At 43.1% G+C, this 25,423-nt stretch overlaps 11 protein-coding genes across 13 annotated transcripts; 7 read left to right on the top strand and 4 right to left on the bottom strand.

Moving 5' to 3' along the window:
- Positions 1-154: 154 nt before the first annotated feature.
- Positions 155-652, top strand: TrAFT101_009429 (uncharacterized protein; the record flags this gene model as incomplete). Its single annotated transcript, XM_024905610.2, has 1 exon — positions 155-652. The coding sequence occupies one exon, from the start codon at positions 155-157 to the stop codon at positions 650-652; it is 498 nt and encodes a 165-aa protein (XP_024755208.2).
- On the bottom strand, positions 334-3,405 carry TrAFT101_009427 (uncharacterized protein). Of its 3 annotated transcripts, XM_066128644.1 has the most exons (5): positions 2,211-3,405; positions 1,882-2,124; positions 1,709-1,824; positions 1,350-1,621; positions 334-1,253 (listed from the first exon to the last, which is right to left on the bottom strand). In XM_066128644.1, the coding sequence occupies exons 1-4, from the start codon at positions 2,639-2,641 to the stop codon at positions 1,377-1,379; spliced, it is 1,035 nt and encodes a 344-aa protein (XP_065984764.1). In that variant the 5' UTR covers positions 2,642-3,405; the 3' UTR covers positions 334-1,253; positions 1,350-1,376. The 3 variants fall into 3 exon arrangements, with proteins under 3 accessions (XP_065984764.1, XP_065984762.1, XP_065984763.1); XM_066128643.1 differs by having other exon boundaries at positions 334-1,621; positions 1,709-2,124; positions 2,211-2,794; positions 2,851-3,405; XM_066128642.1 differs by lacking the exons at positions 334-1,253; positions 1,350-1,621 and having other exon boundaries at positions 1,882-2,794; positions 2,851-3,056; positions 3,106-3,405.
- Positions 815-1,311, top strand: TrAFT101_009428 (uncharacterized protein; the record flags this gene model as incomplete). Its single annotated transcript, XM_066128645.1, has 1 exon — positions 815-1,311. The coding sequence occupies exon 1, from the start codon at positions 835-837 to the stop codon at positions 1,309-1,311; it is 477 nt and encodes a 158-aa protein (XP_065984765.1). The 5' UTR covers positions 815-834.
- Positions 3,406-4,578: 1,173 nt separating the features above from the next.
- TrAFT101_009426 (uncharacterized protein) lies at positions 4,579-7,378 on the top strand. Its single transcript, XM_024909035.2, has 3 exons — positions 4,579-5,051; positions 5,139-6,593; positions 6,654-7,378. The coding sequence occupies exons 1-3, from the start codon at positions 4,973-4,975 to the stop codon at positions 6,944-6,946; spliced, it is 1,827 nt and encodes a 608-aa protein (XP_024755210.1). The 5' UTR covers positions 4,579-4,972; the 3' UTR covers positions 6,947-7,378.
- Positions 7,379-7,869: 491 nt separating this feature from the next.
- On the top strand, positions 7,870-8,344 carry TrAFT101_009425 (uncharacterized protein; the record flags this gene model as incomplete). The annotated part of the gene is made up of 3 exons (XM_024902855.2): positions 7,870-7,968; positions 8,033-8,120; positions 8,172-8,344. The coding sequence occupies 3 exons, from the start codon at positions 7,870-7,872 to the stop codon at positions 8,342-8,344; spliced, it is 360 nt and encodes a 119-aa protein (XP_024755211.2).
- Positions 8,345-8,441: 97 nt separating this feature from the next.
- Positions 8,442-9,176, top strand: TrAFT101_009424 (uncharacterized protein; the record flags this gene model as incomplete). Its single annotated transcript, XM_066128641.1, has 1 exon — positions 8,442-9,176. The coding sequence occupies one exon, from the start codon at positions 8,442-8,444 to the stop codon at positions 9,033-9,035; it is 594 nt and encodes a 197-aa protein (XP_065984761.1). The 3' UTR covers positions 9,036-9,176.
- A 256-nt stretch (positions 9,177-9,432) lies between these two features.
- On the top strand, positions 9,433-10,712 carry TrAFT101_009423 (uncharacterized protein). Its single transcript, XM_024909036.2, has one exon. It carries the CDS (start codon positions 9,486-9,488, stop codon positions 10,557-10,559), a length of 1,074 nt encoding a protein of 357 aa, XP_024755212.1. The 5' UTR covers positions 9,433-9,485; the 3' UTR covers positions 10,560-10,712.
- Positions 10,713-12,111: 1,399 nt separating this feature from the next.
- TrAFT101_009422 (uncharacterized protein) lies at positions 12,112-14,344 on the bottom strand. The gene is made up of 6 exons (XM_024902155.2): positions 13,953-14,344; positions 13,833-13,886; positions 13,603-13,765; positions 13,406-13,532; positions 12,546-13,357; positions 12,112-12,486 (listed from the first exon to the last, which is right to left on the bottom strand). Exons 1-6 carry the CDS (start codon positions 14,230-14,232, stop codon positions 12,291-12,293), a joined length of 1,632 nt encoding a protein of 543 aa, XP_024755214.1. The 5' UTR covers positions 14,233-14,344; the 3' UTR covers positions 12,112-12,290.
- A 3,247-nt stretch (positions 14,345-17,591) lies between these two features.
- Positions 17,592-19,402, bottom strand: TrAFT101_009421 (uncharacterized protein). Its single transcript, XM_024910811.2, has 7 exons — positions 19,223-19,402; positions 19,064-19,155; positions 18,752-19,001; positions 18,567-18,695; positions 18,480-18,516; positions 18,300-18,418; positions 17,592-18,248 (listed from the first exon to the last, which is right to left on the bottom strand). The coding sequence occupies exons 1-7, from the start codon at positions 19,394-19,396 to the stop codon at positions 17,679-17,681; spliced, it is 1,371 nt and encodes a 456-aa protein (XP_024755215.1). The 5' UTR covers positions 19,397-19,402; the 3' UTR covers positions 17,592-17,678.
- Positions 19,402-22,619, top strand: TrAFT101_009420 (uncharacterized protein). Its single transcript, XM_024901411.2, has 10 exons — positions 19,402-19,609; positions 19,663-20,304; positions 20,372-20,544; positions 20,609-20,871; positions 20,925-21,090; positions 21,144-21,354; positions 21,405-21,471; positions 21,532-21,770; positions 21,821-22,023; positions 22,079-22,619. The coding sequence occupies exons 2-10, from the start codon at positions 20,056-20,058 to the stop codon at positions 22,092-22,094; spliced, it is 1,587 nt and encodes a 528-aa protein (XP_024755216.2). The 5' UTR covers positions 19,402-19,609; positions 19,663-20,055; the 3' UTR covers positions 22,095-22,619.
- Positions 22,330-23,523, bottom strand: TrAFT101_009419 (uncharacterized protein). The gene has a single exon (XM_024910354.2). It carries the CDS (start codon positions 23,469-23,471, stop codon positions 22,716-22,718), a length of 756 nt encoding a protein of 251 aa, XP_024755217.1. The 5' UTR covers positions 23,472-23,523; the 3' UTR covers positions 22,330-22,715.
- Positions 23,524-25,423: the final 1,900 nt, after the last annotated feature.

The following is a 25,423-nucleotide window of genomic DNA, read 5'->3' as shown; positions in this document are numbered from 1 at the left end:
TTTTTTGATGGACAGTGCTGATTCATGCCATTTTCCCTAATATGTTATAAAACCTAACCCCCATGTGAGCATTATATTTGCCTGTCGTGTCTTATTATATTTGCTTACCTTCACTGATAAATTCATACTCACTCCATTAGCACAGGCTTACAACATGGCTTCCACACAAACAGTTTTTCGTCTAAACAGCAGAAAGAACATTGTCGATCTTACCAAGGTTGAGGAGGAGATTCCAAAGGCTGCAGCACATGAGGTCCTTATCAAGATTCACAGTGTTGCGCTAAATTATAGGGATATAGCCATTGCTACCTCAAATTATCCGTTCCCCGTTAAAGGCAATGTAATCCCTGTTTCGGATGCTGCTGGGGAAATTGTTGAAATCGGACCCAATGTCCAAGGGTTTACTATAGGTGACTTGGTTATTGCAAATTTTAACCCGGTCCATTTATACGGGCCGATGAAGGACTGGAATGGTGGTTTAGGAGGCCCTGTGGACGGTGTTCTTCGGAATTACCTTACCATCAATGCCAACTCTATAATAAAAGTCCCTAAAGCGTCTTCCTTAAAGGCTTCCCAGTGGGCTGCACTTGTCTGCACTGGCACAACTGCTTGGAATTCTCTTTATGGAAATGTTCCTTTGAAGCTAGGGTAGACGGTATTATTCCAAGGTGAGCATACCATACTTTAGGAAGTGCCCAAATTGATTTGACTGAACGGCATAAAGGCACGGGCGGTGTTTCTATCACTGGATTGGTCTTGGCTAAAGCAGCAGGAGCAAAGACAATCATGTAAGACTTCTTCGACCTGCTCAATGTTATGGTAAAATGCTAAGAAATGATGATTAGAACCTCGTCCAGTGACGAAAAGTTGGCCTATGTAAAGGAAAAATTCGGCGCCGACTACACTATCAACTACAAAACTTATCCCGAATGGGCTAAAGAAGTGCAGAGAATTACCCAAGGAAACGGGGTTGATCACATTTTCGAAAACGGCGGGTCCGGGACAATTAAACAAAGTATTGAATCTGTTGCATTTGGTGGCGTGATATCTGTCATAGGTTTCTTATCCCCCGCTAAGCAGGAAGAAATGCCGGATGTAGCTGGTCTTGCACTTTCCAAAGGATGCGTCGTTCGGGGAATCAATGTCGGGTCAAAGCAGTTGCTTGAGGAATGCGTACGTTTTGTTGGGTCTCACAACTTAGATATTCCAGTGGAAAAGGCGTTCCCATTTACAGAGGAAGGTGTGAAGGCTGCCTATAAGTATTTATCCGAAGGTCAGCATATTGGGAAGATTTGCATCGACCCAGAATAAGGGAACCAGTCTGAACTTGAGACGCCGCCAAAACCTACTTAAATGGGCAAGACTTGTAGATTAGATTATGTTAGGTACTGACTAGAGTTCTCATAGATCTTCAAATATTCATTTAGACATTCGCCAACGTGCTCTGTGATCGCCCATGAGGACTTTTCGCTGAATACTTTCGACCAGATTTTCAACACGGCTATACTCATTTGGCGGGGACCTTGGCACCAGGATGATGTATCTGCATCTCCCCAATCCCCAGAATCAAGTGCTTCTTTGATGACAGATTCAATCGACGAGAGTATATGTCGTTCGTAGACTGTGCTCGAGTGATTAGGGCTGAAATGCGGAAAGCGTATGGGGAGAACCTCATGTAGTGCGGAGGCTGAACCAAAGAGGAACTCACGCTCTAGAGCATTTGCCATCTGATAGATGGTAATATTCTCTAGCCACTTGGAGAGGAAAACTGCACTCTCAAGGGCGCATGCTGCATGCTGACAGCACCATAGAATTGACTGACTTCTAGCCACATGGTCAATGCCAAAAGCTACTGGCAGGCTTAGTGCGTGAATTGTGTACAGTAAAACGCTTGTTAGATTTGAATGGCGTCGCGGAGGGGCGATTGAAAACAGCGCCAGCGCCACAGTTGCTGGGTCGCGTGTTGCCAACCACATTTTAGGGCCTATGTCTAGATGGGTTCGGACATACGCTAGAGTGAGGAAAGCAACAGAGGTGAAAGGAATGGGTCCATGTTCGCTGCTGGGGTGTAAATCTGACCCTGATGCGCGCTGCCAAATTCTAGCCCATTTGGAGAGTGCTGAACTGTGATCGAGTTAATACTAAGGTACTTGCTCTCCAACTCGTGTTTGTAGATCGTTAAGGACGCATCATTGTTTGCTCCAACGTACTGAATGTTGTCTATTTCATGATCACTCAGATTGTGTCCAAATGATAGTTGACGCAGTAAATAAATGCGTTGTAAGACTCCGTGAAGCAATATCAAATTGCTAAAAGGGCAAGGCAAGGTTTCTCGGTTGACTGCCTTGGGGTCCACAAGACGCTCAAGTGCATCTTGGAAGCTGATTATATTGCATATGTACGCTTGACGAGTTGCTGCCCAATCTAGCTCATTTGTGATTTCCCACTCCTTTGTTGAACAGGGAAGGCGAAGTTGAATTTCTCTAGCGAGCAGAGATGGTGGGCGATTATATATTAAAGTGTGAATGTTGAGGAAGCAAAATGAAAGGAATTTAGTTCGACGTTCGGATTCATATAATGACCATTCAATCCAGCTTTGCTCCATAGTGCTGTCGTATTCGGCAAACCCACTTGCCTGCATATATTGTACCAAGGGCGAATGTAGCTCGAACCCTTCAACAACAACAGAGGCATTACGAGCCCAGCTTGAATATATAAGGAGAAAAAGCAGGGTCTGAGCTGACTGCAACTTCAGACTCCGGCTAATGGTATCTGATCTTGATGTAGTTTTAAACTTTTAATAGGGGTTAGTACCTGGCATTCCACAAAATATACAACTCAAACACAAACTTCTAAGTTCAGGTTATCCACCTTCAACTTCTGCCAGGCGATGGCTCTAGCAGCCCGATATAGCTTCTTGGAAACATTCTCTTCCAATGTCTGTACTGCACCGAGCGCCGCCATGGCTAGAATGAGTTCAGGAATGCAATGCCCTACTTGAAATGTAGGAAAGTGTATTACTGGAAAATGAGGGGCTAATGAGGTTCTCCAGACATCTATATGCCTCGTGAGCGTACGGAGCGATGGTAGAGTAAAATCACTGACAACACTCCGGAAGGGACGAAGACTTTCTTCAAGGATCTTTATATCGTCCACGGTTATCTCGAGAGACTTTTCAGTAGGTCGAGGCTGCTGTTTGGAACAGCAATTATGCCTTTACCAAATATAGAGAAAGGAAAAACCTGCTTGAAAGATACTTGACTTGCATTGCAAGGGGCATTCTCCGTATTAAAGGCTCCAGAATGATCATACATTGCTAAAGATTGACATTCAAGCGGTGTTCGTATAATAACAATAATAATATTCAAGCTCCTTTAGAGCCTGCTTTATTATGGAAATTTAGTAACTGAAAGAGTGACCAGAATCACTGCCACAATAGTTGAGACTTCGAAAAGTAACATGTATACTAGGCCCTTCTTTGAGGTGACACGTGCGTGAGAGAAGCGCTGTGATAAGCCTGTTCATGTGATATTTGTTGTCCCATAAGCATTTCAGTGGTGTTATTTAACGAAAAAGCAAGCACCGGTGAAATTTACCGCAGAAATGGATGAGCTGTTGGGTTGATAACCCCTAGTTTCTTGGCTACAGCACTAGCTGAGGCAGAGTATTCTGGGCGGCGCCATTCATCACCTTCTGGGCACCGAGCCGTAGCACGTGCTGCGGCATGGCTAGAAAATAAGTCCTTGGCAGATGCTAGGCAGCCATTGGCATCAAGAGGTTTTAGTTTTACGCTGATCCGCAGGTTGTGCAAAGGATCCTGAATCGTTTCCTGCCGCTAGTTCCATAGAGATGCCTTTAAATCTAGCCGTAACTCGGCATACCTACAAAAACTCACTCATGTAAGGGCCGCCACTTCAAGGGAAGGGATCTGGAAATAGCTAGCGTTAGATATTCCGCCAAGCTTAATTATTAAGTTTATGCAGCGGTTCCCCAGTAGTTAACCTTGCTGTGGTTTAGCTCAATGGCTTGCCAAGCTTAGCAAAGCCAACGCACGAAATCTTTTCCTTGAAGTGTCCGAGCACGTGCTCTACGCGATTAATCTTTTCTTGCTAGTACCCCTACAACCTTTTTCTTCGTAGCATTTTCTCATGTACGCACGAAGCTCAACCTAGAGAGCACATGCTGTATCAATCCAAATATCCGAGCGATGTAGATTTCTGATTTACACCCAGTTGCCATCTTAATCTTCTACTGGGTGATTGATCTTACTCGGTTCCCTGGGCATTCACGCGCCACACCGTCCAACTTTGAGATATGGCGGCTATGTGGCCGCTTCAGGAATCTCTTGGCCGAAGTAGTATACCTATTTAGTGGGTCTGGGGCCTATATCGATCTACCGTTACGGCGTCTTGCTTGAACCCACGTGTATATTTTTAAAGATTTGATAGGAAGACAGACGGTTCTTAATATCTATACCGGAGGTAGTCTCATTCAACGACGTCGCCCGTTTGAACGGTGTAAGGTTCCACAAATACATCTGCGAAGCAACTATTGCCACAGGTCTAAGAGAATCGTATGGCTATACGCCGATTTAAATTATATTTCTCTCCGATATTCGTATTCATTTGGAGATTTCGGTGTCATAAGTGGAAAAGACCGCAATATGGTACTCCACTTTATTCTTATTTTCTTCTCATAAGCCCTACAATTCAATGGCGCTTATGAAGCACGCGAATAGCCATAAAGTTGGACCGAAACCTAACAATTCTGGTACCTTGTGTTGTGGCTGTCCTTCAGTTACTAGATGCACACGTGCAGGCAGGACGCTCATATAGAAGAATTGTATATATCTGGGAAACTTCCTGTGCGACTGGCCTGAGATCCCATCTCGGCTCCTTTTCAGACGACATTCCAACCCTCCAAAGATCAGTCGAATTACCCTGCAGAGCTGCCTAGACACTTATCCATCACAATGGTGCTCCATCAATACGACTACATCTTTGCCATTGGCACTTTATTTGCTATGCTAGATGCCTATAACAACGGTGCAAGTGCGTTTTTAAACATTCAGCTTCATCATCCTTTTATTGAATGAATGTATGAAGCAATATGATGCTCACATTTATTGTCTCTTTCAGATGATGTTGCCAACTCTTGGGCTACCAGTGTCTCCTCAAGATCGATCTCCTACCGACAAGCTATGGTTCTCGGAACCGTCTTCGAAATGCTAGGTGCCATTACTGTCGGTGCCCGAACTGCAGATACTATAAAGAACGGTATTATTCCAAACGTTGCTTTCCAGGGCAACGCCGGTGTCCAGATGCTCGCCTTTACATGTGCCCTTGCCGCTGCATCCTCTTGGGTTATGTGGTGCACTCGCCATTCTGCTCATGTTTCCTCCACCTACTCGCTCATCTCTGCTGTTGCTGGCGTCGGCGTTGCAACAGTAGGCGCAGGACAAGTCCAGTGGGGATGGAACAATGGCAAGGGACTTGGTGCCATCTTCGCTGGGCTGGGAATGGCCCCTGCAATTGCTGGAGGCTTCGCTGCCAGTATTTTCCTTTTGATCAAGTTTGTTGTCCATGTTAGGAAGAGTCCTGCTAAATGGGCCGTATATACCTCTCCATTCTTCTTTCTCATTGCTGGTACAATCTGCACTCTGTCCATTGTCTACAAGGGTTCTCCCAATCTCGGTCTAGGCAAGAAACCCGCATGGTACATTGCTGCTGTCACTATGGGCACCGGTGGAGGCGTTTGTCTTCTATCTGCTCTCTTCTTTGTCCCTTTTGCGCGCGCTAAAATTCTGAAGAAAGACTATACTATCAAGTGGTGGATGTTCATTCTCGGTCCTCTCCTCTGGAATCGCCCAGCTCCTGCAGATGCTGAATCTGCTGCCGTCCCCAACTATGCTGTTATTCAAGAGGAAGAGCACGTTCATGAATCTAGTCGCTCGTTACAGACCGAGTCACTCGATAGCGAGTCGCCGAAGAAGACTGATGGCGACGGTATCACTGCCACTTCCATTCCGGCCGAAAAAAACCTTTCAATTGTTGAGGCCAATACTCTCAGTCACGAAGAGCATACGCAGGCCAATGAAGCCAAATTCAATTCCCGCCTTTACAAAAGCCGAGGACCAATTGGCTGGGCTATGCGCACACTTCGCGACAACCCCATGGGCCCAGGCCAAGTTTACGAGTGGCATAACGTCAGAATCTTGGCAAAGCGCATCCCAGCCATGGTTGTTTGTGGTGCCCTCTACGGTCTCTATTACGATATACATGCCGCCCAGACTGGTACTGAGGGAACCCCTGATGGTGATCGCATGAAACGGGTGTACGCCAATGCTGAGAAATATCCAAACGAAGTTGAGCACACGTACTCGTTCATTCAAGTTTTGACAGCATGCACTGCTTCTTTTGCCCATGGTGCTAATGATATTGGCAACTCCGTCGGGCCTTGGGCTGTCATATACTCTGCTTGGAGAACTGGTAACGCCGCTGCGGCAAAAGCCCCTGTCCCCGTTTGGCAGTTAGCTGTCTTGGCTGCCATGATATCGATTGGTCTCATCACCTATGGGTATAACATTATGAAAGGTAAATATCACTGTACCATCCATTCTTTACTTAATATCAGCTGTTAATGTCGTGAAATAGTCATGGGCAATAAGATCACCTATCACTCTCCTTCTAGAGGTTGTTCCATGGAAATGGGCGCTGCTATTACTGTTCTTGTCTTTTCTCAGTACTCTCTGCCTGTCTCTACGTCTATGTGTATCACTGGCGCAACAGTCGGAGTTGGTCTCTGCAACGGTTCCTTGCAAGCTGTTAACTTCCAGCGAGTTGGACTTCTGCTATTTTCTTGGATCATGACTATTCCCGTCGCAGGTACTCTCGGTGGTATCCTCATGGGCCTCTTCCTAAATGCGCCACACTTTATATCTTCGTAGGATATCCAAGAAAAATTAGATAGGAAGATTCAGTAGTAAGTTCATTAATGGAAGTTTTTGAGATATTCGAAACCAAGACCAAAAGTCACAAATTTATCAGCATTACAGTTGCTCGCTTCTTGCTCGATTATGCTTAGCTTTATTGCCCCGCCATGCCGATGGGGCCGATGAGGGGTGTTGGCCTTTACATCTAGGAAAGAAAACGCTCTATCATGGCATAACAAAGAATTTCACATAATCAAGGGGTATAGCTCCTTAGTTAAGGCTTTATCTGTTTATTTTAAGCCAATAAGCCAAATCTTCGTATTTCCACAACGTAACGCCACTATTCCACCCAAATAAATTGCAGTTTTCCACACAAATGTCTTGAATCATTCAGAGAACGCCAGCTAACTTGCTTTCTAATCATTAGTAGATCAAGCTGCTAAATTGATTCCATAGCCCTTTGTGGAGACGGATATGTTTTTTTACTCCAATTAAATTTGAATTACTACACCTAAGGTGTACATGCATGCGGTGTGTGCAACTACGAGCGTCGATTACAAATCCCAAAATGGCGTTAGAATCGGAATTACACCAATTGAGCAAAGCCACCAATTAAGGTAACTTAAGAGAATTTATTGGAAAGCCAGCCAGAAATCCTTATCGCTAGCAAGATTGGGTAATAAATGACAAATGATACATGTTCACCTGTTGGTATAATAAAAGTATTCCTAGACTAAATTGAGCGGTTGCGAGAAACAATATATAAATATCAATGTAAACTAATAGAATTATTTCACATCTCTGGAAGTATTACGCTGAATCATAAAAACCACCTACTTCAAGTGAAAAATAATAATAATAATAATAATAATAATAATAATAATAATAATAATACATACATACATACATACATACATACATACATACACAGATACAAAATGGCTAATGTGGGTTACTGGCTTTTTGGAGTTGAAGAGCGACCCAAGCTTGGCTCCGGAGATTTATACGACCCTGGAGAAGGGGAAATGTTGATACAGGTTCGCTTAGGCTCCGATATGTGAGCTACTGGCTTTATAGAGTGATACTAATTTGGGGACCAAGGTGAAAGCCGTAGCAGTTCAACCTGGAGAATGGAAAATGCAAGAGGGCCTCATTCCAATCTCACTCAAATATCCAACAATTATTGGCCGTTAGTGTCCATATGATTTCCTATTTTCGCTTCATTCCTAAAAATTATCAGTGTCTGCCTCTGGCATCGTTAAAAAGACGGGTCCGGGAGTGACTCGCTTCCAGCCGGGTGATCGCATCTTGACAAACACTACGGGCGTCCTGCGAAATGATAGTCGCTTTGGGGCCTATCAAAAATATTGCCTCGCCCCGGAAAATCTGGCTTCAAAGATACGTCCGTTGTAAAAGGACAAAAAATGATGCGAATGCTAATAGCTATATACCCCAGATTGGTGATGTGCCATTTGATGAAGCTGCGAATCTTGCGACTTCTTATGCAGCAATGAGTGCTCTAGTCCTTCATCTCCATTTAAACAAGCCGCAGATGCCAAGTGCTATTTCGACAGGAGAAAAGATTCTCATTTGGGGACTGTCGTCGTCGATGGGAATATTTGCTGCACAGCTGGCAAGACAAGCTGGCTACGAAGTTGTTGGCGTCGCATCTGGACGCCATCAAGAGCTAGCAGCGCGATTTGGAGTCACTCATTTCGTAAACCGTACAGCAGTGGATGTTGTCACTACAGCCTCTTCATTGGGTCCGTTCAAGGCTGTTTTCGCAGCGGCTGATTCCGCTGAAGACCAGGTTAAGATCGGTAAAATTTTAGCCGCTTTAGGAGGAGGCTCGTTTTTAACTACAATGGGAGTCCGAGCGGGAGTAAAATTGCCCGAACATGTCACTGGGCATTTTGTCCAATATATTGATGACTACTTGGACGAAAAGAATCGTGAGTTTACCAAGTGGTTTTGGTGGAATTATTTAGAGACCGCTTTGGAACAGAAACAGCTCAAATCCATCCCTGTTACAACTGTTGGGGGATTAGACAAAACTGGGGAGGCCTGGAGGATTTTGGAAGAACGGCGAAAACCATGGTACTAGATTGATCATTGTGCCAGAGTAAACAAAGGCGAGTTTCTTGAGGGAAAAAAAGTGAGAGAGCCATTTGCTCGTTCTTAGGATACTCTATAGTTATTTATTAGCCTAATGGGTAGTTCGTTGCAGGTCATTAAGATAGAGCCGTTCGTGAAAATTGTTTTCAGCAGTGGGGAACATATTTCATGAATCTAAAGTCAACAAAATACATATTCAGTTCTGGTGCAATGTTCATTGACAGATTATGTACACGTAGCAAGCTGGCAATCAGAATATTGTTGCACTACCCACGATGTCATACTAGCAGTAGGAAAATCTGAAGAGTAGCGCCCTCCAAACATGTGGGTCGCGCAATCAAAATTTTGTCTGCTCTTCCAAGCGACCACGACAATGCATGCATAACCAGTTTACAAACTCCTAAAGTTCTTGAAGATCACGCAAAGTCAGTCTTTCAACATGACGATATCTTCTTACAATGACAGCTATGTCATTATCGACAGAAACGGCATTATTGAGAACAGACACTTTGTTCATGCTGCCATCGTTGATTCCACGGGAAAGCTTTTATTTAGCCTAGGGGATCCCTCACGTATTACCTTGTTGCGTTCAGCTGCTAAGCCTGCTCAAGCGCTGGCAGTCGTAGAAACTGGTGCGCTTGAGAAGTTTGGTTTTGATAATGCTGATCTGGCCCTCATGTGCGCCTCACACAGCAGCGAGGATCGACATATTGCGCGGGCTCGGAGTATGCTGGCTAAATCACAGCACACTGAAGACCAACTACAGTGCGGTGGCCATCCAGCTCTCAACCCAGCCGTAAACCGCGAATGGATAAAGCGCGATTTTGAACCTACAGGGATCCACAACAACTGCTCTGGCAAACACGCGGGTATGCTAGCAGGAGCCAGAGCTCTGGCCGTTTCATCAAATGACTACCACTTGTTGACGCATCCAATTCAAGCAAGAGTCAGGGAAGTTGTGGAAGAACTGTCCGGCCTGAGCGAAGAAGAAGTCAAGTGGGGGGTTGACGGATGTAACATGCCAGCACCGGCGCTTCCGCTCTCTTGCCTTGCTAAGCTGTATGCTTCCTTCGCTCGGGCATCTGACGCTTCCGCGAGCGGTGATAGCATCGATGCCAGAACGCAGCGCATGGGCCAAATATTTAACGCCATGTCTCAAATGCCTGAAATGGTTGGTGGTGAGGGTCGGTTTTGTACTCTTCTCATGGAAGCTTTCCAGGGATCGCTCATTGGCAAAGTCGGCGCAGACGGTTGTTATGGCGTTGGTATGCGTGAATCTGAGATATCGCGAAAAATGGGTGCTGTTGGCGCTGTTGGCATCGCGGTAAAGGTTGAAGATGGCAACTTGGATATCCTTTATGCAGCAGTTGCTGAAATCTTGGAGCGGATGAAGATTTGCAAACAAGAAAGTAAAAAGAATCTAGACGCATATCACCATCCTACAATTAAAAACACTAAGGGCATTGTCACAGGTACTACGAAATTTCACTTCAGCTTTCGGTCCACCGGCTAGTCGATATCGATTTAACTACTGAGCAGAAGTACTGCCACAAGCATCGCAGGATTTTCTCATCTTTGTTATATTTCCTACTAGATTCTAAACTATCTATTAAATATTTTATACCTCCTTGCTATTGAATAGAAAATCGTTAGAGTACATGTGGCCGTAATACCATTTTATGATATGCTCCCACTTGCCTTACATCGTTCATACCCATCAAGGAAAACCCCATGCAATCATACCTCCCATCCTCTATGTGACAAGTATAGTTTTTCCCAAAATATACTAACCAATAAATACAAAATGCGACACAAATAGCACGCATATAATTGATTATTTCATCGGGTTGTTTTCAATGGATGAAAATGGGTTATGAAGCTGTAAAACAAATATTCATGGATGTGACTCTGTGTAATACAACTGCAAGAGAGGCTATTCTCTATGAATGTTAGAGGACAATCTTTATTTTTTTGACCCAATTCAGGCAGTAGCGTTAATATAAACGCCACATAATGAAGAAATAAAATATAATGTTAAAGCATTTGGGCCTCTTATTATTATCGTTAGATGGGTGAAAAGAGGTGATCTTTCCAATACGAACTGGTACCTTAATTGCACTCCACGCGTTGTGGAAAGAAGATGTTTGTAGTGGCAAAAGCAAGCACCCTCGGCTGAATTGTTACATCGGAATCGGCATCTTCCGTAATGTACGGCGCCAAAATCTGGAGGTTGTACTATAAATATCGCTGTTACGTGACTATCAATGCACCTCAAAAGACTTATTGTTCAGTAGGCTTTCTAATCAATCAAGAATCAAATCGCAATTCTCAATATGGCTTCCTATAGTGGCACTTGCAATTGTGGTTCTGTAACTGTCACACTCGCTGTAACCCCTTCTATGACTTATGCGTGCCATTGGTAAGATATTGCGTGAGTATTGCGGCACTGTATGTTAATGAATCTTCCAGCTTGAACTGTCGTCGTGCCGGTGGACGTACTCTTGACTTCACCATTAACTGTGCTTCACTTGACTAACAATGAAACAGCTTTCTCGATTAATTATATTCTTAGCGAAGACGAAGTGACGGTTCAGGATTCCCATGATTCAAGAGAGCAGTATATTGACGTGAACACGATATCCAAAGCCACTGTGAGGGTGCGTCTATTAATTTTAATTTCAGATCAGTTAAATATCCACTAATTCGTATTCATTAATAAGAGAACATTTTGCCAAATGTGTGGGAGGTCCGACATATCATTCTGTTAACAATGACATGGGAAGTCATACTGATCCGATATCGATTTCACAGCCCTCTCTACAGCCAGTTGGAAAGTATGGCGGGAACATTCTTTATCAAGGCTTCTTTGTTTGATGAGATAACTCCGACAAAAACAGATGTTTTCCAAGATCGGCAGATTCATTGGATTTGAACGCTATTCCTTTACCCTCTGCTCGATCCGTTGTTGAACTTTGAATCTCATCATGGATGGTTGTTGTCAAAAGTTTTATATACTATGACGACAGTTGTCTTTGGAGACGAGAGAATTGTGCTAAAACAGCGTTGAGAAGATTATATTTCAGAATTTTACAGAGTTTGTTCTAAGCGCCGGAACAGGTTGTTTTATAAGCAATCAAGTCCAATTTACCAGCCGTTATAGCTACCCACAAAAACTCAACCAATAAGTAGCAATATATGTCTCTGGTTGCAAATTCGTCCAATTAATGTGTTGCATGCTCAGATTCTAGCTGTCCAGTTGGTGTAGAAACGAGTCCTTTGATCTGCCTCGAATAGACTTTCCAAAAACCCAAAAGAAGAAACCAAAACCGCAGACCAATGTAATTAAGGCCATTAGTGCCATAATAGGCGCGAGATAACCAGCATCAATTGTCCAGGGCGTGATAAATTTGCCAAACCCATAGCCCCACACGTTCTTGTTACTTGTATTAACCGTTAGCTAAAAAAAGAGAACCATGATGATATGAATATCTTGACTTACATAGTAATTGCAACAAAAATAGCACCCGTGGCTGGTTTATAGCTGTCAACGGCGTAAGTTGACGCTATGCTCGGCAAACTTGTTACTTGCATTCCGAGCAAAGTATACCCGACAATGACAATGACCTGCCACGACCATAAGCGACTATAACCCACGCCAACCACAATAAGGCCAATCATCATGATTAAGGTGTATGGAATCATGGCGATTAGTCTCATTTCGGGCTCCCTAATGCCTCGATTGCGCTTGGTAAAGTAACCTGCAACCCAGTCTGACAGTGGACCAGACGTCAATAATCCAATCATCTCGCCAACAAAAATAGCGAAATTGGTAAATCCGACCTGTTCAGTTGAGAAGTTATAAGGCGGTGCTCCAAAAAATTGTTGTTGGGTTAGGTTAGCCAATAGAAAGCCAGACGCGGAAAAAGAAACAACAAAAGCAGCAAATTCGACGATAGGGAAGACCAGAAGGTACCACGGAAGCCATAATTCTTGCAAAATATTCCCATGATATGAGCCCCAAGGACTGAATTGCTTGAGAGATGGGCGTCCTCGCGATAGCCAATGATCCTGAGGTTGCTGGTTAGAAACGTTCTCCGAGTGATCTATAACAGAACTGCTCTTTAATTCTGGTGACTCAATAGGCGCAGCCGGCTCCGAAAACGTTTTGGTTTGTGTTTTTCGAGCAAACCGTGTTTCTGGAAGTAGCCCAATATTGAGAACCAGAGTGAAAATGAGAAGGCCTGTGTTAAACCACCAGAAGCTCCTCCACCCAAAACGTTCAGCCATACTGCCAGCTATAATAGGGCCAATCTATCAAATGTTAGCGATTTATCATGTACAGAGAGCCTACATACGAACAGCAAGCGATCCAAAGTAAATTGTAAAGTATAATGTCTGGTATTTACCCCGATCGTGAAGGAAAATAATGTCAGAAATTATTTGTGGCATCATACTTTCGCAGGGGCCAGCGCCGAAACCGTTGAGGCTAGCAAAACGTTAATATCTTTGATCTTCTGTATTATAGTGGCGCTATATGCACTGAAGGTGAATCTTACGCTGCTGCTCCAAGAAATGATTTATAACTAGTAGCCCGCACTCTCCAAATTGAAGAGACCGTACATACTAGAGTGCTGAAAATAAGAGCTGGCCTTCTGCCGAAGCATGTCGATATCGGAATCCATACTAAATTGCTGAAGCCAAGTATCAGGATTGTCACAGCTAAAGTCTGTGATTAGTAGTGGATTGTAGAATGAATGACGGGTCACTATCATTAGCGAAAACTCACCAGTCGTCTGAACAGCATCAGCCAGCTCAATGTTCCACTCCTGCATATATAATCCTATCCGGAGAGGAAAAGAAAAATATTAGGCGTCAGAAAGCTATGTAATTAATTTGAGATACTGACCGAATAGAGGCGCATTTGCAAGAGGACCAAGATTCTGACTGATAGACACAAAGCTAACACAAAGCAAAGTCGTGATTTTCCATAGCGCAGTCCAGTTCAGAGGATCGAGAGGGTCATCGGAAGGCTGGGGAACAAGTACGCGACCCTCATCTTTACTATCGCCGGATTTAATGAAATGGTGAGATCCAACATCTGCCATCACCTCAGTCCCGGGATAGATCGTAATATCGAGCTCATTCTCAATATCCTGTAGAGAGCGGTCTCCTAATATCTGGCTCATGATGGACAGCTCGAAGGAGACAGTCAAGACTGCCTATGCACAGAATCAAAGCTAGAACACATAAAATGGAATAATCTTAAGCACAGAGACACCCTTTATATAAAAGATGGATGGACGGCAAGGGTACCTCTTATTACGAGTAATGCAGCGAGTCGACCAATGGAATTCCAAGAAATAATTCCCCATAGCCGTAACTTGAGCCAACGATGTGTGTACATCCTCTAGATGCTTAGCCGGTCATTAAACTGGCCGGCGGCATGGGTATTTAGATCATAAGCCACCATTAATCGGCAATAAGGCACGGTATCTGTACTCCATCACCCGAGACTATACTACAAATAGCCCATGCACCATTGGTTACGCAAGTTCTACGCTGATCCGCCCCCAGATTTACCAATCGTTAGCGCAAATTGGTTTCTGGGTGCCCCGTAATACGCGAGCCGACATCTGGTTATCCCCGCATTATGTTATTGCCACCTGCCGGGTATTATGATGCTAGGGAACATGAATCAGGGGCGCTCTGTATTTTGAAGGCGTGTTTGAAAGCTTCAGAAATTGGTAGGTTGATGCTAAGCGTCTGATTACCACATACACTGTGTGCTCAAGAGATTCGCTGATAAAATCTGAGACGCACGTTACTGCCTATTTTATCTAAATGCTTGTAGAAGGCACTTCAAGTTGTAAATCTCTCTTTTTATCTAGCGGCTCCCGCTACACCTAACACGCTTTTCTCAGCAGGCAATGTCATGGTCATCTTTAAGACTATATCTATGGAAGACAGGCTGGACTACTATTATGCCTTAGACATGTTATTATTAGCTATATTGACTGTATTCATGAGTAATTTTGATTTGTACTAAATTTTAGACAGAAAATTTGTACATTGGGATTTGTTCTGAGTTTCTTTATATATCAATCGAGATCAGATTCATATCATGGTGATATTACAATCTATTTCATTGGAAATGGCCCTCTGCTTTGTCCGGATCGTAAACTCGATGAGAAGACTGCATACCAAATATGCCTGGGAGAGAGTATATCTTTCTCGGTACCAAGTAAGTCCTGAACCCTCTTTTTGGTAAACGCAATACGCAGATAATGGCAAGATGTAGTTTAATCAGGTACCCAAATTAACATGGAGATTTATGCGCTGACAGCCAGATTGATGAACTGGGAGCCCGTTGCGTGCCATAGAAGAACTAGGGTGAATATTTATCACTGATTTCATTATGTCATGTCGATTCATCTTGCGTAAAGTAGTATTGAAGCGGGTATGCGTGTCCCAGATCATAAAGTACATAACCAAACTGATTTATAACGATGGTACATTGTTAGATTGGTTCCGAGCAACCGACACCGGCAAATTGTGATATTGGCTAATAATGTTAGTGCCATGCATATCCCCATTTTCGACGCTGGATCCAGACTCAGAAACCCAAGATATCGGTTTTTTTTTTCTTTTGTGGGGAAGCGGGAGAGGGAGTGTGTGTGTGGGGGGGATTTTTAGAATTTTCTCCTTCAGAACGCATATATTCTGACAATATGTTGTAGGGGGTGACAGCAGCTAAAATAATGCAGCATGCTTAATCAAGCAATTCAGTTGCAAGGCAGCTTTCTGATAAGATCTTTTGTCCAAGAGAATGCGATGGTAGCCCCCTAGTTGTCCTCTTGCGGTACCAGCAACTGCTCACGTATGTAGAATAGAGCATACTAGTAGTGACTGCAAATCGAAACTAATATGGCGCCTGGTAAACAATCATCCGAGTCTTGTTAGCCGGGGCTCTTGCTAGGTCTACGTTTACTAAATACTTCTTCATTGACTAGTAGCTCCATGTTATCCTCCTTTAGTGCCAATTCGTATTGCCGTGATGGATTGCCGTAGCGCCACCGCAATTTTTGCAATTCGTTTGCCCCCCAGCTTTTCTCAGCACCGATGCACCTTACAAATGCACTTGCCAGTCAAGCATATACTTGCATAAACCTTCGCTGCTACGCTATTAATTAAGGGGTTATCTTCCGTGGATTCGAGATCCAAAATCAGATGAAGAGATAGTTAATAAATATGACGCACAAGTCCTACGGGAATTGGAAAGCCAGTCCTGTGTAGATGCCTATGTTTACCAATGGTATAGGTTGATTAACAGGTGATTAATACCCATGAGACCCATGAGCAGCATCTCGACGGAAGAGAATTTCGCCTCGCCCCCGCTCTGATTGGAAAAGTCCAGATCTTTTTGTTTCTATTTCGCATTCATAGGAAAGGCATTTATAGGAAAGTTCTTCTGCCATAACAAAGCTATTGCCTTGTGATATTTCATTGGCTGAGTCCATAGTCTTCAACTGCAGCTGGATCAGATCGGTTGCAATGGCAGCCTGACATCCACTGTCGGCTTCATAGCTGTGCATACTCGACCCAACGGAATTTCCATGTACATAGCAGTATGACAATAGAGGGGAAAGATGGAGACTGATGCGGATGTGCATAAACTATAAGCGATTAACTACATATATGATACGTTTACAATGTTAAATTTTTCCTGGCCATTCTTTCTTCTTAGCTCTGGTATCATAAAGCTCATAATCGGACTTTCTTTACATGTCGAATGTAACCGGAGACAGTGCGGCAATACGTAAAAACAATGTATTCTCTTCCAATTTGTAACAGGAGATGACACTTAAATCGGGGATGAAGAGGTACTGTTAGCTTTATCGGCCACCCTGCCAACTACAGCTTCCTACGGGAGAGCTACCTCATTTCTCTTCGACAATTTGGAGACCGTATCTTGGTAAAATATACATATCTTCATTTTACTCTGCAGTTAATAGGATACGAGACAACTTGTCTACCGGTCAGTATGAGAGCAGTCTGAAGTTACTCGGGCGATGTATTCTTAAAATCTGCCATCTGCGCCCAGCCACAGACGGGGTTACTAATACGACAGCCGAGCCATATTTAATTTCGGCCGATGTGTGAGACGATTAGTTCTGATAGACGATTATATAACTTCTTCTGCTCTATGTCCTTATATTTTGTAGCTCATTTACGCAGAAATGCGGCGTACATGGATTCGAGTCTAGCCATGTGTGAGGCTTACGCAGTGGAACATCGTAGAGACGTCTCTACGCTGTACGAATCATGAGAGAGTACATAGAAAGGGAACAATTATAGCAAGGTCTCACAACACGATTCATTCTTCAATGTGCCATTTGTTAGACCACCATACAACCTCGAAATTCGAAATACAGTAGCCGAGAAAAACTCCTCAGCCATGAACAAATTGTCCTTCATATCAAGCAACGTTTTAAATTGAGAATATGGCAATAGCAAACGCATGTTCACATGAATACATTTGTCGTGTGCGCATATTAGCATTCTTCCGTAACGCTTTTCTACATAGATATTTTATTGTACAATCTACCAGGTTACTTTCTCAGCCTATTGAAAGCTATAGCTTGCTTTCAAAGGTAGGTGATGCAACAGCATTCTCTGCCCCGTGGCACAGTTGCGCGGCCCCCTTCGTGCGCTGAGCTTCTAAATTGCGTTTCTCACTCTCTCCTACCACTTGATTAAACGCTTCTTCAACGTCATGCTCGGATAGCCACAAGAGATCAGGTCTGCTCTTCATTCTTGTTCTGAGAGCTTCGTCTTCCTCTTCCGGCGTCGCAAAAGTTGGAACTTTACGATTCATCAAGCTGTGAACAATGCTCAATAAACGTGCCGTGTGAGGTCTTCGTGTTTGGTCATAGAGTGCCAATGCCTGTTGAATATTTTCTTGCGGAAATGAAAAGCCACCATAAGGGAAAGCATGTTTGAAGGCTAACCCAAGGGCAAGAGAATCATCGAGAGCTAGTGAGCCACCTGCAGCAAACGAGCCTCCATGAGTGTGCGCCGCATCGCCTACTAGGGTGACTCGTGCAACTGGCACCCACGTCTGGAGAGATTCTCCAGCATAATTGGGGTAAAGGCGAGCGTAGGGCGTCAGTTCTGTTAGAGCTTTAATAACAGGATGCCAGTCCTTATGAATCGTTAGCTGAGGAAGGCATCAATATCAGGAAGAAATTCGTACTTTGTATTTTTCTCTCAAGAATTGGACATTACCGACTTGGTCCCACGTAATAGACTTTTCCAACTCTTCTGCACTACGCCCGTCGTCATATGCACCAACAACTGTATATAATCCCCTGCCTTTCAATGGTCAGTTATATTTCGCATACCTGGCAGATAAGAACGTTGGGCGTGAAAATACCAAGTCTAGAAGAAAAGAAGGAGTCTGTTGTTCCCCACTAGGAAGTTGTCAGCAGACTGATCCTTAAAACGAGATGGGTCAGCTAACCCAGTGGGCAGCATCAGCTGGCAAGTCGGGAACTTTGCCCTCCACTAGAGATGCGTCAAATGTAGATCTCATAAATACTTTCCCACTGAATCGCAGTTTATAATCAGGAAAAAAGGAAGCTCTGACTTGCTAGCACTTAATGTTAGTGTTTTACAGTTGAATACAGATTGAACACAGAAACTCACTGATCGAATTCCATCTGCTCCTATTAAAATGTCCCCATAGGCACTGGAGCCATCCTCAAAATGGAGCACCACACCATCATTATTACTTTCTGCGCGAGATATTTTCTTTTTGAGATGAATCCATTCTTTAGGGACATGCTCAAACAAGGCGGTATGGATATGTCCTCTGTGGAATCTCGCCGTCTGGTGGCGACGATCAGGAACATTGGCAAAAGTATCTACTGATACTACCTGATTCGTCTTCCAATGCCTTTGATATGATACTGTTAGCGAATTCTACAATCTGCAGTTTCATTTTTTGAGATATCGCACCTGTATATTTGAGGTATTCCACTTGGTCCTCTGAACCCAATCTCATCGCCTAAAGCCTCGTCAATACCAAGTTTTTCTAGCGTCCGCAAGCCCTACATCCTATCAATTAGTAAAACATAGACACGAACAAACGCGTTGCAATGCTCTCAAAATGCTTACATTAGGACTAAGGGCAATGCTGGCTCCAATCTCTCGCAGCTCTGTGGCTTGCTCATATAGCTGGATATCTAGATTCACGATCCCGGATATACGCACAAGCGATATAGCGGTTGCTAACCCCGCAATACCCGCGCCTGCAATCAAAATGCGGAGGGGCTTTTGATTGCTTGCCATTTTCCTACCTTTACTTCTTTTTTTTCCCCTCCTCTCAAAGAGTGAAGATTGGTAGTCGATGAAATGATCAGCGATGTGCAAACGCGATACACTATTTTATACCCGGCAGAGAGTTAGCCCCATCATACCAGGCGAATTTCTAATCTGTGATCGAGCAATGCTGAGATAAATTAATCGTCGGGATATACTATGGATGCAAAGGCAGAAAGATATGTAAGAGTTTAACCGGAAGTGGGCTGATACGTTAATATTAAAAGGTATGATAGGCCTAACATAAGCACGTCAACTACACGACCATGACGCAAGGCCGGGCATTTTTACCAATTTCGAATTCTGGGTCAGCAGTAAATATCTTGCACTTCTCTCTGGTGTTGATGTTGAACCTTTTCAGTGGGTAACTTTCTGCAATTCGCCAGTGTAAGTGAGGTCCATATCATGTCTACTGTGGGCGCGTTTTTTATGACTGCCTTGGTCTTATTGGGAAAGGGTAGACATTGATCTTTATTGATGACGATCAACACCGTTACAATTGCGCCATGTCTTAGAATACGGGGCCACAAGTTAAAACTTACATGAAGAGCATTCCTGAAGCAAGTATTAAATAGAAGATTTGATTCATATGCTAGTTATCGTCATCTCATCAAATATTCACGGAAACCATGTCGTTAAAAACTGACTATGAGGAAACGACACACTCGCAGCCAGATTCCCAAGCTGCGGGCAATTCGACCGGGCCCAAGCTCAGACTATCCGATCGCTTAGTTGATGAGAGCTACAAGCTCTTTTCTACGGTACATGTGTCAGATCCCACGCCGGAAGAAGGCCGGAGAATTCGTAACAAATGCCTCTGGAGGATACTTCCGTTCCTTTGCATCGGGTATCACCTGATGTATGTCGATAAACAAACAGTATGTTAGTGATATCTAAATGGCCGCTGTGAGATTGCTAATATACAAGATGATTATTTATGTATAGCTAGGAAGCTCAGCTATACTAGGTATCCTTGAAGATGCACATTTGAATGCAAATCAATATAATCGGCTCTCATCAATATTTTATTTCGGCTACGCGGTAGCTGAATGGCCACAAAACTGGGCTCTTCAACGCTTCCCTGTTGCCAAATGGTTATCTGGGAATCTCATAATATGGTGCGTAGGGCTAAGTTTTCTTCATCTACAACTCGCGAAAAAGCTTTGGTATTGACGTTTTCAGGGGTGGTATAACATTGCTACATATTCCTTGTAACAACTTTGCATCACTCTTCGTTGTCCGCTTCCTTCTAGGTCTGAGCGAAGCTTGTATGGTCCCTGCGTTTTTGCTCTCCATGTCCATGTTTTTCACATATCAGGAGCAAGTCATTATGGTGTCAGTCATGTGGTCTATTGGCAATTCCAGTCCAATTACTTCTGGCTTTCTTTCATATGGAGTCTTATGGATTAAGACAGGATCATTTCACCCCTGGAAATGGCTTATGGGTACACATTCCACTTGACGTATTAAGAACAAGCTGCTAACTTGGTATTGATAGTTATCACTGGTGTGGTAACCATTATTTTCGGCATTTTTGTGTATCTACTCTTTCCTGACAGCCCACTCCATGCGAATTTTCTCACACACGAGGAACGGGCCGAGGCAGTTTTAAGGATAAAGGAAAATAACTCTGGCATTGAAAATAAACACTTCAAAAAACATCAGTGAGAGAGACCGATTGCCTCAGCTCTTACATCTATTAACCTTTTCGTTATAGATTCATCGAAGCAATCAGGGACCCTAAAACATGGCTATTTGCCTTGCATGCCTTATCTCAAGAGATGGGAAACGGAATTAACAACCAGACCTCGCTGATTATCAACTCGTTTGGGTTTACTGTCTTCCAAACAACGCTGCTTAGCACTGTATCTGGCGTCATAGCCTTTTTTACGCTCTCATTAGCCGCAATTACGCTATACAAAACTCGGGTAGGTTGCTTACAATAGTCTTCCATGTTTTATTCTAACAGGCTATTTAGAATGCTCGAGCTTGGATATCACTTGTTGCATATGTACCTGCTGTAATATCCAGTATTCTGCTATTAAGTAAGTCTGTCATTCCTTAAAAAGCTTTTCCGAAATGTGTCTTACCATCGCAATGTACAGCTCTCCCGTGGTCCAACCGTTGGGGCCTAATAGTTGGCGTTTGGCTACGATATACAACTGGTGTGCCGTATGCTGTTGTTATGATATGGGCGGCAAATGCTTCAGCTGGTCACACAAAGAAGACCACTGTTATTGCTCTCTATCATATAGGATACGGATTAGGAAACATTATTTCACCTCAGCTTTTTGAGCCACGATGGAAACCTCGATATAAACCCACGTGGGTCATTTTATTGATCGTAAGTAGGAATACGCCCATATCGCCATTGTAGCAGCTGACACATTTTAGTTCTCTGCGATTCTTCCTTCAGTTGTTATTGGTGTCCTTCGATTCTACTTATGGCGCGAGAATAAACGCCGTGACAAACTAGAAGCGGAAAATCTTGTAACGAGTAACGGTTTTGTAGAAACCACAAATACTGACGGAAGTAAAGTTATCCATGAAGTGGACGCTAATCAGTTGGATTTAACAGACAGAGAAAATCTCAAATTGTGAGTAAAGACGCAATGACATAAGATCTCATATATTGATGCTAACAATCTATAGTCGATACGTTCTTTAAATTTGCCTAACTAAGAATGAACGAATCTATCTTTGTTTATCTAATCCTCGACTCATTAAACTTCTTGTTTCCATCCTTTTATATGAAACGCCTTTTCTTGACACACTATTTGCTCTTCTATGGCTGTTTGTAACTTGTTGCCTATCGGGAAACAAGCAGATTGTGCATAGCATAAGTGATCAGACGCCATGATGTGTTGTAATCTCACAAGCTTCATACATGAATGAGACAACACTTCAATATATTAGATGCCTCCAATGAAAATCCACCTATATCTTAAATCTCCACTTCTATCGGTACCTCAAAATGAAGAAGAAGAAACTGGATAACTTTTTTGAATAGCATTGAACCGAATATCTCTGGCGTACCGACTTAGTTTGGCAATGAAAATTGTCATTCCCTTTTTTTTTCTTTTTATATCATAAGTCGTTCTATCAGACAATACTTAGAATATATATATCCTCAATACATATTGAGTTCTAAGAATTAGTATCATGCCAAAAAGGAAAATATATGGCCTATGTATAGAGTTGAAGCTAAGCAAAGACTGATCAGAGAAGAGATTGTGTGTGTATACAAGTTCTTCCTACCCAATAACCATCAATATATATTTATGTCCACTCATTTAGTAAAAGATTCCACTGCTCTCACGATAAACTCAGCTGTTTCTTTTGGCTTGCTGAGCATTGGTGAGTGGCTGGTATGGATTTGTTCAATAACAACTTCTGCTCCTTGCTCTTTAGCACCTTGACCAATACCAAATTGAACTTCGGTAGGAAAAGTCTTGTCATCTGTCGTAACCAAGTATCGAGTTGGAACATCTTTCCAACCTGAGTAAACACGCTCTCCACTGTCTGTGAGAGATTTCAATGAGTGGTTTAAAAGTCGGCTAACCCAGTAGTTGCCCTCGTCTTCCGGGAGGTCGTGATAAAACAATTCTCTTGTATCAACAACAAGCGTAGCGTATCCTTTCTGTGCATCTGCTTTCCAAAATGGCGGCGGAGATCCCCCAATACCTTCAAGGAAGCCAATGCCTGTCATACAATAACCAGTTGCCACCATTGCAATGCCAGTGACACGTCCGGGTCTTTCATTTGTAGCCTTAGTAAGACCTCTAATAGCGCTTGGGCCCACCATTCCACCATACGAGTGTACCACAACGACAACATCGCGACCTTGCATTGTTTCAGCTAAAATTGCCTTTCTTGCCTCATCGATATCATCCGCTATGCCCTTTCTTGGATCTGAAAGAGTTGAAGGGAGAGTGATACAAATTGACTTATAGTCTTGAGGTTCCAGCTCGGCCGTAACTTTGCCCCATGTATCAGCGCTATGCCATGCACCAGGCACGAACACAAGAGTAGGCTTCAAAGACATGGTTTGACTAGAAATTTAAATTGAAGCACTTTTTGGCTTCGGTTAACGAAGAAGTGGTTGTATATTATGAATTAAATTGAATGCCATTTGAGTCATATTTGAGGGCAGCATACCCACTTTTTATAGCAACATTACTCAGTGCCGAATAATGCTCATTTAATCCTAGCATCCGAGTCTTTTTCGTATCTGCTGTCAACTTCAAGTAACCATCTCCTAAACTGGGTCCATCTTGGGACAGGGAGGGTTCTTCTACAGGTCCATAAATCTGTATAGTTTACCAAGCGTTGGTATAAATCCGTAAGAGATAACCTAATTTCTCTTCTCTCAGCTGACCGCTGACCTGTTATGATACTTAATACTTCCGCCAGTCGACAATTGGAATGGAAGCTCAGCAGCGATATGCCAACTCTAATGCAGTTAGACTTCTCAATCCTCAGTGTCATTGTTTTCTACATGGGAAGCCAAATGATCTAGACATTTAGTCTACTTCGTAAGCAGATATTTAATTAGAAATCTGCTGTCTTAGAGGTCGCAGGCCGAGCAGCTCCGACAGCGATGCATTTCAGCTATTTTAGCATATAGCTTGTCGCATTTTGAGTTTTTCCAGGTCGCACTTCGGACTTCTTTCTTGGCCGTAGCGTTGTGCTTGGCTGATCATTGAGTCATACAAATCGGCTAGGTACCGCAAATATTTTATCACATCTCAAAGTACGCATAGAATAGCAAAATCATCCTTCCCCTTTTATCTAGCAGTCTAGCAGTTCCAGAGTGCTCATTGGTGGGATATTTACGTTTAATAAATTGCCACAAAGCAGTTATCGATATATACTAAAACACACATATATACGTATCATGTGCCTCTGCCCTAATTACAGCTGACATGACTACTTGTTGCTTTCCATAAGGCTGGAGATTCAGCAATGCATTGCGCCCATTTATATAGCCTATATCTAACAGCGTTATGAGTCACGTCATTATCTTTATATGATCTCGCTTATGGTCTGTTATCTCTCTTTACAGCTTCAATGCCCATACGGTGGCTTCTCCCGTGTCGAATATCGCAATTTGTAGGCCATAGCTTTTATGATTTCTCCGTCAGCTCCATTATCAGCCCAATCTCTACCAGCATATACACTTTATTCTTAACTTCCTTTAGTCATATGAGCGGCTAACGAGCCTTGCCTTGTCCTGTATATCCAATTGCAATTAAGTTCTCTAAAGTCTTGGCTAGAGCCGAAATAATAGTTGTTCTTTTAACCTAAAGTTAATAGGATTGGAATATTTAGGTATGACAGCAAGCTTTTGGGGTCGTTAAAATTCTAGCGTCGGCAAGCCAAAGCCTAAAAGAATTGACACTTTCATGTCCATTAAATTCGCACGCCACTTCCGGAAGCTACCCTATAAGTTGCATCGCTGCAATCCCGCAGCACATTGTGCCGTTAAAAACACAGAAAGAAAAAAGCGGACCTTGGTAGTCACAAATATCAATTTTGAGCCTATAGCATTTAGTTTAGCTGTATGGCCCATATAGTGATTTCAGCTGAGCCACAGTCAGCCAGACACAAACAAATAAACGAATGCAATATAGTTTATTACAATCAGCTTTAATGATTCAGTCGGCACCAGCAATTTTGGCCAATGCTTGAGTAATATATTGTACATCATTGTTCATTTCTACCCAAGGCCTATTACAGAGGGAAAAATTAGAGAAGTTACTATTTCTTGCTGCATCAATCATAACCGAGCTGTTGGGCGGTTAAATATTTCCAGCTAACAGATAACACGCAAATTCTTCCACCAGCAGGCCAAAAGCGGGCATATCCACCTTCAACTAAGGCTGACAGCGACTCCTCAATCTCATTCCAAGATTTATGCGAATTGCGAATTACGGAGTCCATGCAGTGTTTATTAAGATAACGAAGCTGATTAGTCCAAGTCAGTAAGGATGACAA

Source organism: Trichoderma asperellum, chromosome 5, assembly GCF_020647865.1.
Source record: "Trichoderma asperellum chromosome 5, complete sequence".
Taxonomy (NCBI): domain Eukaryota; kingdom Fungi; phylum Ascomycota; class Sordariomycetes; order Hypocreales; family Hypocreaceae; genus Trichoderma; species Trichoderma asperellum.
The sequence above is the reverse complement of the archived record's forward strand: the minus strand, read 5'-3'. Positions and strand labels throughout refer to the sequence as shown.